This window comes from Rana temporaria, chromosome 10 (assembly GCF_905171775.1).
Source record: "Rana temporaria chromosome 10, aRanTem1.1, whole genome shotgun sequence".
NCBI classification, from domain to species: domain Eukaryota; kingdom Metazoa; phylum Chordata; class Amphibia; order Anura; family Ranidae; genus Rana; species Rana temporaria.
Window position 1 is genome coordinate 33,539,208 of NC_053498.1, and position 12,051 is coordinate 33,551,258.

The 12,051-nt window shown below is 43.8% G+C and overlaps 1 protein-coding gene across 4 annotated transcripts in view; it reads left to right on the forward strand.

Moving 5' to 3' along the window:
• The window catches only part of RIC8A (RIC8 guanine nucleotide exchange factor A), an 83,834-nt gene extending 72,375 nt beyond the window's left edge, over window positions 1–11,459 (forward strand). For 3 of the 4 annotated variants that reach the window (XM_040327510.1, XM_040327512.1, XM_040327514.1), the window contains 6 exons: window positions 92–242; window positions 2,034–2,129; window positions 2,252–2,396; window positions 4,589–4,733; window positions 5,440–5,559; window positions 10,747–11,459. In XM_040327510.1, the coding sequence (XP_040183444.1) occupies window positions 92–242; window positions 2,034–2,129; window positions 2,252–2,396; window positions 4,589–4,733; window positions 5,440–5,559; window positions 10,747–10,870 (781 nt within the window). In that variant the 3' untranslated portion in view covers window positions 10,871–11,459. The remainder of the gene's footprint in view (window positions 1–91; window positions 243–2,033; window positions 2,130–2,251; window positions 2,397–4,588; window positions 4,734–5,439; window positions 5,560–10,746) is intronic. The other variant, XM_040327511.1, reaches the window with a different exon arrangement.
• The last annotated feature ends 592 nt before the right edge of the window (window positions 11,460–12,051 follow it).

Below are 12,051 nucleotides of genomic sequence, written 5' to 3' on the forward strand. Positions count from 1 at the left end.
ATGTTTTAGCAATAGAAGAACAGTCCTCTGTTGCTGACTTCAGTGCTCATGCTGAGAGCTCCTTAAACCAAGTTTTTGTACCCTTGTACAGGCACACGGTAAACCTGCTGGTGAACCTGCCCCTCATGTGTCTTGACGTTCTGCTGACACCTAAAGTCGAGCATGGTTCTGTGGAGTACATGGGAATGAACATGGACACAGTGGAGGTCCTGATACAGTTCCTGGACAGGAGGTTGGACCGGGTGAGTGTCAAAACAAAACATGAAGGAGATGGCATTCAGATGGCATTCAGTATATGCAATATGTAGACCTGGATCACAATATCACATCTTTATTAGGCCTTATGTTCATGTGTGTTTTCTTTCCTGCCTTTCATGTGCTTTTAAAATGCATATCAAACAGAAGTCAGTAAATTCCATTGAGCAGTACACAAATGTGGCATTACACTGCATTTCTGTTGGGGTGCGTCGCTTTAACTGACAATTGCGCGGTCGTGCGACGTGGCTCCCAAACAAAATTGGCGTCCTTTTTTCCCCACAAATAGAGCTTTCTTTTGGTGGTATTTGATCACCTCTGCGGTTTTTCTTTTTTGCGCTATAAACAAAAATAGAGCGACAATTTTGGAAAAAATTCAATATTTTTTACTTTTTGCTATAATAAATATCCCCCAAAAATATATAAACAAAATATAATTTTTTCCTCAGTTTAGGCCGATACGTAGTATTCTACATATTTTTTGTAAAAAAGAATCGCAATAAGCGTTTATTGAACGGTTTGCGCAAACGTTATAGCGTATACAAAATAGGGGATAGTTTTTTTTCAGCATTTTTATTATTATATTTTTTACTAGTAATGGCGATGATCTGCGATTTTTTTTTTTTTTTTTTTTTTTTTTTTATCATGACTGCGACATTATGGCGGACACATCGGACACTTGACACATTTTTGGGACCATTGTCATTTTTACAGCGAACAGTGCTATAAAAATGCACTGGTTACTGTGAAAATGACACTGGCAGTGAAGGGGTTAACTACTAGGTGGCGCTGTAGGGGCGCTGTGTTCCCCAAGGTTTTATTCTAACTGTAGGGGGGCATGGCTTGCTGTGACGCATCACTGATCGTGTTCCCGATGACAGGGAACACAATCAGTGTCAGCTAGGCAGAACGGGAAGATGTTGGGCCAGATCCACAAAGAACTTACGGCGGCGTATCTATTGATACGCTGCGTAAGTTCTACGATGCGCCGTCGTATCTTTGTTTTGTATCCACAAAACAAGATAAGACTGAATGTGGGCTAGATCCGACTGACGTACGTCTTAGTACGCCGTCGGATCTTAGGTGCATATTTCCGCTGGCCGCTAGGTGGCGCTTCCGTTGATTTCCGCATAGAAGTATGCAAATTAGCTAGATACGCCGATTCTCAAACGTACGTCCGCCCGGTGCATTTTTTTACGTTGTTTACGTAAGGCTTTTTTCGGTGTAACCTTACCCCTGCCTCTGAGGTGTGTTGGGTATGGACGTCGGGACAGCGTCAAATTTTCCGTTGTTTACGCCGTTTGCGTAAATCGTTCGCGAATAGGGCTTTGCGTAAGTTACGTTCATGTCGAAAGCATTGACTATTTGCAACGTGATTTTGTGCATGCGCACTGGGATACGTCCACGGAATCCCAGCCGTGTGTATGCTCCTCGCAGTTTTTTCGACGGGAAAACTGGCCAAAAAACGCAGAAAAAAATAAGAGAACCAGCTCTTTTTTCCCGCCGGGAAAACCGGCGGTTTTTGGCAGTTTTCCTATGGGAAAAACTGCGATGGAGCATACACACGGCTGGGATTCCCGACCAAAGCTCCATCGCAGTATTCCTGTCAGGAAAACCGGCCGTGTGTAGGGGGAAAGACTGACCGAGCAGGTTCTTGGCTTTCCCGTCGGAAATCCCGCATGTGTGTACGAGGCGTTACAGGTGGACTAAGCCTTTGAATATATTACATATGGATGTTTAAATATTATGTTCTTACATATCAATTTATTTTGCTGTAGGGTCATAAATTACGTGAGACTCTGACTCCAGTCTTGAACCTCCTGACTGAAAGTTCACGGGTCCATCGTGAGACGCGGAAGTTCCTCCGAGCAAAAGTAAGCATTCAAGGCTTCTAGTTTAGCGGCTATTGATTAAAGTGCTTCTAAATTTTCATACAACTTGCAATGTGTATAATCCTGTTTTCTACTATTTCATATATAAATCTTCATTCCTACAGGTTTTACCTCCTTTGAGGGATGTAAAGAACCGTCCAGAAGTGGGGAACACACTACGCAACAAGTTGGTCCGTCTGATGACACACGTAGACACGGATGTAAAGCACTGTGCTGCCGAATTCCTTTTTGTTCTGTGTAAGGAAAATGGTGAGTGATCTATCAAAAGCCAAAAATCAATGCCGTTTTCAGGTGAACAGGTACAAGTGATTATAATAATTACCGTATTTATCGGCGTATAACACGCACCCTAACTTTAAGAGGGAAGTTTCAGGGAAAAAACTTCCCACAGCCCCCTGCCTATAACATTCAGGCACAGTTTACCCTCTATTTTCAGGGTAAAAAAGTGAGTGTTATACGCCAATAAATACAGTATGTCTTTAACCGCTTCCTTACCGCCGTACGACTATATACGTCCTCTCTTTGAAGAGGAATACCGTTGTTATGGTAGCAGCTAGTTACCATAACCCTGGTATCCTTTTCTTTAGCGGGTGATCTGGTTTCATATAGAAGTGGTTTCTGCGGCTGATTCGACGCGACATCACTTTTATCTGCGGCGGGAGAGGCCCACCGCTTACCGTGGCTGTCGGTAGCGGCGGAACCTCTTCCTAGCCTTTCATGGAGACAAGTGAGGGGAAGATTGCCCCAACCCTTCTCCTAATCATTGCAGGGCAGAAGCGACTCCAAAACGTCACATCCGTCCATAGCTATTAAAGGGACACATTTTTTTATTTTATTGCATTTTAGTGTAAATATGAGAACTGAGGTCTTTTTGGCCTCAGATCTCATATTTAAGAGGATCTGTCATGCTTTTTTTTCTTCTACAAGGGATGTTTACATTCCTTGTGATAGGAATAAGTGACACAATTTTTTTTATTTTATTTTTTAAAAGAACAGTGAAAAAATAAAAGGTAAAATAAATAGTAAAAGAAAATTTAAATGCCTCCCGTTGCGCTCGCGTGCAGAAGCGAATGCATACGTGCGTAGCGCTGCATATGAAAACGGTGTTCAAACTACACGAGACCGGTAGAGCGAGAGCAATAATTCTAGCCCTAGACCTACTCTGTAACTCAAAACATGCAACCTGTAGAATTTTTTTAAACGTCACCTATGGAGATTCTTAAAGGGTCACTAAAGGAAAAATTATTTTTTGCTGAAATTACTGTTTACAGGGTATAGAGACATAATAGTTAACTGATTCCTTTTAAAAATGATTAAAAATAGATAAAAACCAATCATATAATGTACCTACAGTTTAGTTTAGTTTTTGCTGTTGTTTCCTGGTTCTCTGATGTACAGAGACAAAGAGCCAATAGAGAGCAGTGATACTTTGTCTAAAACCCCTCAGCACCAATCCAGTTTCGTTTTACAAACCGTAATCACACCTCCTTGATTAGTGACCACAGTGAGAAATCTCCCAGTACTGTGGTCATCAGGAAACGGACAACCAGGAAGTGTGCAGAACAGAGAGGAATTACAGCAACATCAAAGCAAAAACAAACAATGAGGACATGAAACCAGGACTGCAGTAAGGTAAAGGAAGCTATTTAGAAAAAAATTCCTTTAGTGACCCTTAAGGCCCCTTTCAGACGTCCGCTCCGTCTGTCCGTTCATTACAAGTCCGTTAACGGACTTGTAATGAATCCCTATGGGGACGCGTCCGTTAGCCGATGGAGCATCCGCTAGCGTCCGCGTCAGTCGGGTTCCGCTTTTCCGACCGGAAGAAACCCTATTTTTCTTCCGTTCGGCGGAGCGTAACTGATGCAGACGGACAGACGGTCCGTCTGCATCAGGTTCCCCATAGGGGAGAGCGGAGCAGAGACAGGGCGGTCCCTGCACTGTGTGCGGGGACCGCCCTATCCGCCGACAGCTCAGCGGGGATCCCCGCTGAGCTTTGGCGGACACACGGAGCGGACCGAGAAACGGTCCGCTCCGTGTGAAAGAGCCCTAAGGGTAAAAGTTTGTCGCCATTCCACGAGTGGGCGCAATTTTGAAACGTAACATGTTGGGTGTCAATTTACTCGGCGTAACATTATCTTTCACAATATAAAAACTAACTTTACTGTTGTCTTACACTTTTTTTAAATAAAAAAAATATTTTTTCCAAAAGTGCGCTTGTAAGATCGCTGCGCAAATACGGTGTGACAAAAAGAATCCTGCAACAACCACCATTTTGTTCTCTAGGGTGTTAGAAAAAAAATATATAATTGGAAACTGCTATGAGCAACAGGTGCAATTTTCATCACATCACCGTAAACGTTTACTGTGGAATTGTAATTGTTTAGTAAATTGGCTTTTACATGGAGCAGTTTTGTGACTGATATTCCTGTCTTTGCACACAGTGTCTAGATTTGTGAAATACACAGGATATGGGAATGCCGCTGGCTTGCTTGCTGCCAGAGGGCTGCTGGCAGGTGGACGTGGAGAAGGTCGATACTCTGAAGATGAAGACACAGATACAGAAGAGTACAGAGAAGCTAAAGCTAAGTAAGTGTAGCATCACATAATTATAAAATTGCTTAAAATGGAAGCTCAGGATTAAAAAAAAAAAAAAAAAACATTTTATACTCACCTAGGTGGATGCAGTATAGATTCAATGCTGCAGGTGTCCCCCCGCCAGCTGTGCTTTGAGAACTGAGCCATCAAACACCACTTGGTTCTCTCCCTTTGTCAGTCAGCGGCTCTGTTCTCCCCCCCAGTGCTTACTGGAGCGCTGGGCTGTGGAGGGGGCAGGAGGGGCTGGCTCAGGCTCTTGCGGATCGCTGAGAGGCTGAGTCAGGTGTTTCCTGGTCCAGGCATCAAGTTAGATCCTGACCATATGGATGGTATCTTTCCGAAGCCTGGACTGGTTTTAAACGGGTCACAGGAGTGCATAATAAACTGTGCTCCTGTGATCCATAGGAGAAATGGGGCCAAAAAAGCTTTGGCCATGCTACTTTTGAAAGAAGAACTCTTTGGACTGGTCTTCTGCATACAGATTCAAATGTTCATTCTTCAGCCATTTTCTCAGTCTGAGTCTGTTCAGTGGCTACACAGGAATTTGTTATTTATTTCATTGATAAATGAGACCAGTCTGCTTGTATGAGTCCCATACAGGAAGTACAACATAATGAACATGTATATATGATAATTTATCACGCTAAACCAGAAATAAAGTGTGTGAAAATCTCTGTTCTCTATTGTATTTGTACAGCATTAATCCAGTGACGGGACGGGTGGAGGAGAAGCAGCCCAATCCCATGGATGGCATGACGGAGGAGCAGAAGGAGTATGAGGCCATGAAATTGGTCAGCATGTTTGATAAGTTATCAAGGTCAGTTGCTTTCAGGTTTATTTAGAACGGGGGTCTCCAAACTTTTCAACACAAAGGCCACATCATATATTTTGCAAATATTCGCAGGCCAAATAAAAATTGGTTTTATAAATGAATGGATAAACACACTGCAAAAAATAACTTTAATATCTGAAGCCCCCTCCATTCATATTAGAAGCCCCCCCCCCTCATCAGACCAGCTAATCTGAATCCCGAGTCTGTGTCTGACCACTAACGCTATTTGCTGGCCAGATAAAATCTTGTAGTGGTCTGTAATCTGGAGAACCCTGATTTGAAAACTAAACAGTGATGACAGGGTCTCTTTAGGGCAGAATGGGGCGGTAAGATAATGGGGCGGTAAATAAGGTAGCGGCTCTGGTCTTTCAACTCTTCAGTTGACATGGATACTAGAGCTCCAACGAACGATTATTTTCATAACCGCTTAGTTGGCCGATTGTTTCAATTAATCGGTTAATAAACTTTAAAAAAAAAAAAAGTAATTTCGTTGTGATTTGCATTAAAAAAATGTTTTGGGCCAATTTGTTGTTGGGCAGATTAAAAAACACAAATTGCCGCCAAAACGCATTACATGCTTTTCTGCAGCTTCTCCACTGAAGTATATTGAGCCAAAAAAACAAAATGGCACAGTTTTGCGTTAAAAAAAAAAAAAAGTCCCTGCCCTTTCCATATACGCAGCAGCTGAAAAAAATCATGGATGTGAAGGTGTCATGGATGTAACATAATGGGGTTAAAAAAACTAAAATTGGTTCAAAAAGAGCAAATAATCGCTACTGTAAGACCCCTTTCACACTGAAGCGTTTTTACAGCGTTTTATCGTTTAAAAATGGCGCTCTTAAAACGCTCATAAAACGCTCTCCATGCATCTCAATGGACCCTTTCACACTCAGTCCTGCAAGCAGCATCTTTGGAGCAGCTTTTGAGCGCTAAAAAAAGCGCTCCAAAAACGCCCCTCTCCATTGAAATAAATTGAAAAGCGCTGTAAAAACGCCTTACACTTTCACACCGAGGCATTGCAAAAACGCCCTAAAACTTTAGGGTCTTAGAGGTGCTTTACCAGCACATTGGGATTGCAGATGAGGCTTTTCTACTAACGCTGTAATAACGCTCGAAATACGCCCCAGTGTGAAAGGGGCCTTGGTGGTTCATTTTTTACTGTGGAACAGTGAAAGTTATATTTACAGTAGCGATTTGCTCTTTTTGTACTATAAAGGGCTAATTGGTTTTTTTTTTAACTTCATTATGTTACTGGCCGATTAATTGATTATGAAAATGGGAATTGATTCATTTCATAATCGATTAGTTGTTTTGGCCCTAATGGATAGGTTTTCAATAAGGCCCCTTTCACACTGGGGCAGGATGTGCAGTGGCGGTATAGTGCCGCTATTTTTAGCGGCGCTTTACCGTCAGAATTGCGGCGGTATTAACCCCCGCTAGCGACCGAATAAAGGGTTAAAACCGCCGGGGAAGGAGCGGTATACACACCGCTCCTCTCACTGCTCCAAAGATGTTGCTTGCAGGAGATTTTTTTTGCCTCCTGCCAGCGCATCGCCTCGTGTAAAAGCCCTCGGGTTTAGCGCTAAAAAAATAGCGCCTAAATACCGCCTGAAAAACTCCCGAGGGCTTTCACACTGAGGCGATGCGCTGGCGGGACCACTCCAAAAGTCCTGCTAGCAGCATCATTGGAGCGGGGAGAGGAGTGGTGTGTTTACCGCTCCTTCCCATTGAAAACAATAGGACACCACGGCTATACCGCTGGCAATGCGCCTATACAGAGGCGCATTGCGGGCGGTATTAACCCTTTTTTAGCTGCTAGCGGGGGTTAAAACTGCCCTGCTAGCGGCTGAATACCGCCGCAATTCTGACAGTATAGTGCCGATATAAATAGCGGCGCTATACCGTCACCGCACCTCCCGCCCTGGTGTGAAAGGGGCCTAAAATCAAACGTATATGTATTTAATTTCAGCTTACAAAATCATAGTTGTGATGGTTAGTCTTCGTTTTTAGGCTTTCTTTCCTTTATTTTCACCTGGTGATCCTGCCAGTAAGTTTGTTTTTGGAAGAACAAGCTCTCCTGTACAGTTACAGGGTTGAGAAAAAACATTTACCACTGCCGAGCACCCCCAACAGGCCATGTTTTCAGATTTTCCTTTGCTTTGCACAGCTGCTTTAAATCAAAAGCAAAGACATAGAATTAATAAGAGCTATTTTATCTAAGGAAAGTTCCCAAAACATGGCCCTGTTGGGGGTACTTGAGGACTGAGGTTGAGAACCACTGGCTTATAAAGTGTTAAAGTGGTTGTAAACTCTCAAAAAATAAAATGAATAAACCTGCATCGCATACTAGCTCATTATGAAATACTTACCTTAGAAGGAAGCTGTTGCAGCGGTCCCTGTACACCACTGTGACCGGCGACATGTCTCCTGGAGTTAGTTCTGGGTACGCGGACCTCGGCGCTGAGATTGGACGGAGCCGCAATGACGGAGCTGCCGGTCACGGCATGTCTACTGAAGAAACGACACAAGCAAGCCGTTTGTTCAGTGCGCGTGTGCTGATGACGTCGGCACATGCGGACACAGTGAATATCTCCCAAACGGTGCAAGTTGAGGAGATATTCATGGTACCTACAGGTAAGCCTTATTATAGTCTTATCTGTAGGTAAAGGTGGTAGTGACGGGTTTACAACCAGTTTAACTGGAGTTTGGCTCTAATTTGTTTGATGTACAAGCAGATTTATATACACTAACACTCCCAGCCCCCCATATTGACAATGCTGTTGTCCAAAGCTATCTCTATTGCTCCTTCCTCCAGAGTGGAGACACTCTAATGCAGGAGGTGTGTTACTGGCCAGATCACCAGGGGGGAAAAAAGCCTAAACAAAAGAATGCAGCCACCACATCTAATAATGACTGGTAAAATGTTGGGGTTTAATACCGTTTTAAAGTGGAAGTAAAGCCTAACTATTCTTAAAACCATTCCCTTCCCTCTCCTCCTACCTACCCTGCATAAACCATGACTGTGCATTCCGGGAGCTGTGACATCACCCATAGGCTCCTAGGTCCCAGCCATTTGTCTCTGCACCCTCCTCTCACTGACACAGGGGAGGCGGAGCTGCGGGATCACGTGATTGGACCAGAATAAAAATCTAATACAGAAGATCGGTAGACGGAGAAGGGAGAGGAATGTTTTTAGGAATAGTCTTTTCTTTCAAGGAGAAGGGGTGGGCAGACAGGCTGGGGATGGGTTGTTATGTTGACCAAAGTTTGTTTAGAAGTAGCTGTTTTCTTTACCTGCCGACTGCTCACGGTAAATATGCCGCAAGTGAGCATCAGGTGCAGGCTCATTATCGTACATGTATGTTGCCGGAATTTTTTCCAGGTTTGGGCTGTGCGCACCCCCTGCCAACCCATGCTGGGATTGGTCACTGCATGAGTTTGGCAGCAGATTTCAGCCAGTAATTTAGGTTGAAATCTGCTGTGTTTAACCACTTGCTTACTGTGTACATACACCCCCTTCCTGCCCAGGTGAAATTTCAGCTTCCGGCACTGCGTCGCTTTAACTGACAATTGCGCGGTCATGCAACGTGGCTCTAAAACATAATTGACGTCCTTTTTTCCCCACAAATAGAGCTTTCTTTTGGTGGTATTGATCACCTCTGCGGTTTTAATTTTTTGCGCTATAAGCACAAAAAGAGCGACAATTTTGAAAAAAATATATATATTTTTTACTTGTTGCTATAATAAATAGCCCAATTTTTATTTTTATTTTTTTCCTCAGTCTAGGCCGATATGTATTCTACATAGGTTTGGTAAAAAAAAAAAATCGCAATAAGCGACTGGTTTGGGCAAAAGTTATAGCGCCTACAAAATAGGGGACAAAATTATTATTTTTTATTATCTTTGTTTTACTAATAATGGCGGCGATCTGCGATTTTTATTGGGACTGCGACCTTATGGCGGACACATCGGACACTTTTGACACATTTTTGGCACCATTCACATTTATACTGCGAACAGTGCTATAAATATGCACTAATTACTGTATAAATGTGACTGGCATAGAAGGGGTTAACACTAGGGGGTGAGGGAGGGGTTAAATGTATAGTGTTTTAACTGTGTGTGGAGGGGGACTGACTGGGGGGGGTGACCCATCTGTGTCCCTATGTACAAGGGACACAGATCGGTCTCCTCTCTCCCTGACAGGACATGGATCTGTGTGTTTACACACACAGATCCATGTCCTTGTCTCTGTAACCGCCGATCGCGGGTGCCTGGCGGACATCGCGGCTGCCAGGCACGCGCATAGGCATCTCAGTGATGCGGGGGGCGCGCTCGCACGCCCCCCAGTGGCCAGGAGGAGCGGAAGGCGTAAAAAGACGGCGTCCCAGAAATTTAGAGCCACCCTGCGGCCGTACAAAGTCGTACGGCCGTCAGGAAGTGGTTAATCACAGGCACAGTTCTGTGTTTACAAACACACAGAACTCTGTGTACAGAGACTAGCGATCTGGCTGTTTCTTCTCCCTGAAAAGCAGGGAAAAAACAGCTACTTCAGGAAGTAAAAGCAGCACATATTACACTTGTTAGACACACAGTTAACCCATTGGAAGCCCTTTGATATTAACTCCTAACTAGCCAGTGTCATTGGTACAGTTTTATCACTGTATTGGTGTCACTAGCGACGTCCGTGTCAGTAAGTTAGTGGCCCTTCCAGGCAGTGTCTGTTAGCACTAGATTGTCCGCCACACTATTGGTCACTGATCACTGCTTTTACCAGTATAATGTCTATAGCTGTATCAATTCTAGTGTATATATACCATAGTTTGTAGATACTATTACTTTCACACATACCAATTACTATACACTTGGGATTTCTCGTTTGCCAGAGACATGTAGCAGAATTTTGGCCTAAAAAAAATCCATTTTTTTTTTAATTTATTTTTTATTATTTATACGATAAAAAAATAAAAAACCCAGTGGTGATCGAATACCACCAAAAAGCTCTATGTGGAAAAAAATGCAAAATATTTCCTTTTGGGTACAGTGTTGCATGACCGAACAATTGGCAGTTAAAGTAGCACAGTACTGAATAGCAAAAAATGGCCTGGTCATGAAGGGGGTAAAACCTTCAATGTCAAGTGTGTAATCAACTGTTTTTTTTCCCCCTCTAAGCAGGGAACAGATCATCCAACCAATGGGAGTAACGTCTGATGGGAGGCTGGAAGCTCTAGATGAGTCTGCTCAGAGGATGCTACAGCAACAGGAGTCGTCTGACCTGGAGACTGACTCAGACTAAACGACCTAAGCTGGAGGGGAGCACGGTCCAGAATCCGAGCCAAGCAGAGGTCCCATCGGAGCAAGAACAGTTATCCAGACACCATAAACCACGAGGGATATTAAACCTAGCTTACTGTAGATGTATCTCTGAGTCCTCTGCTGATCACTGGGACACTTGTAGTGTAACACGTTTCTTCTAGAGACTTCGGCTGCTTAGGACAAAGATGTGAAGTTCCAGCTGCCGGAAGGCTCAGACTTGGAGTCCTAGGTGCTCTCCTTGGGGTGTCTCTTTTCAGATTGAAGGTGGTCCTACAATCTGCAAAAGTCCAAGGAAGCAAGAACAAAGCACACTCTAGCCACTGGAGGGCGCTATTACAGCACACAGAGCTTCCTTTGTACACGGTCTCCAAAGGATGGGGTGAATTTTGCCTGTAGGGTTTATCTGCTTACTGTGCAGGTTGAACGTTTTGGTTTGCAGTACAGATTTTTAGACTGCACCATAATAGGGCATTATTTTCAATCTTTTTAAAGCAGTTGTGTTTCCGTTCTTTACTACCGTGCCCCAAACTTGACCTCCAGTTCCACTTACAGCTATAGATGAGTAAATGTATTCACAAAGCATGCAATCGCCAATACAAATCAGAAATGAAACTGCTTTTACTGCCCTCTAGACAAAAATGAGCATTTAATTCTTGCAGTGTGGGCGTAGCCTCATTTATGTCTAGGGGACGGTAAATGCACCACTCTTGCTAACCTGATCCTCCATTACCCTGACGAATTGTGCTCTTCTATGGGTCGGGCAATGGACTGTTCCTTGGGGATGTTTACATCCAATGCAGTGCTTTGCTCCCTGCATAATATTTGATGATGTCTGAGACATCTGATCCCTGAATTGTGGGTAAGAAATGGCTGCAGAGACCAACAGGTTAAAGGAGCAGGTAAGTAAAACTGTTTTATGTCCCGCTGGACATAAATGAGTAGTTAACCCCTCAACTCTTTTTTTTTTTTTCCTCTTTGTTCCGCTCTAAAGCCTCATTTTGGGCCATAGGTGTGCGCACAGGGTGTGCCAGGTGTGCCCAGGCACACTCTAATCACCCTGTGCAGCACAAATTTTCCCTACTGCCCTAGCTCCTCCCCCGTCACAGCGCTTCCAGCTTCCCTCCTCTCCCACCGGCTGTTGCTGTGGGGATGTTTTAGAAT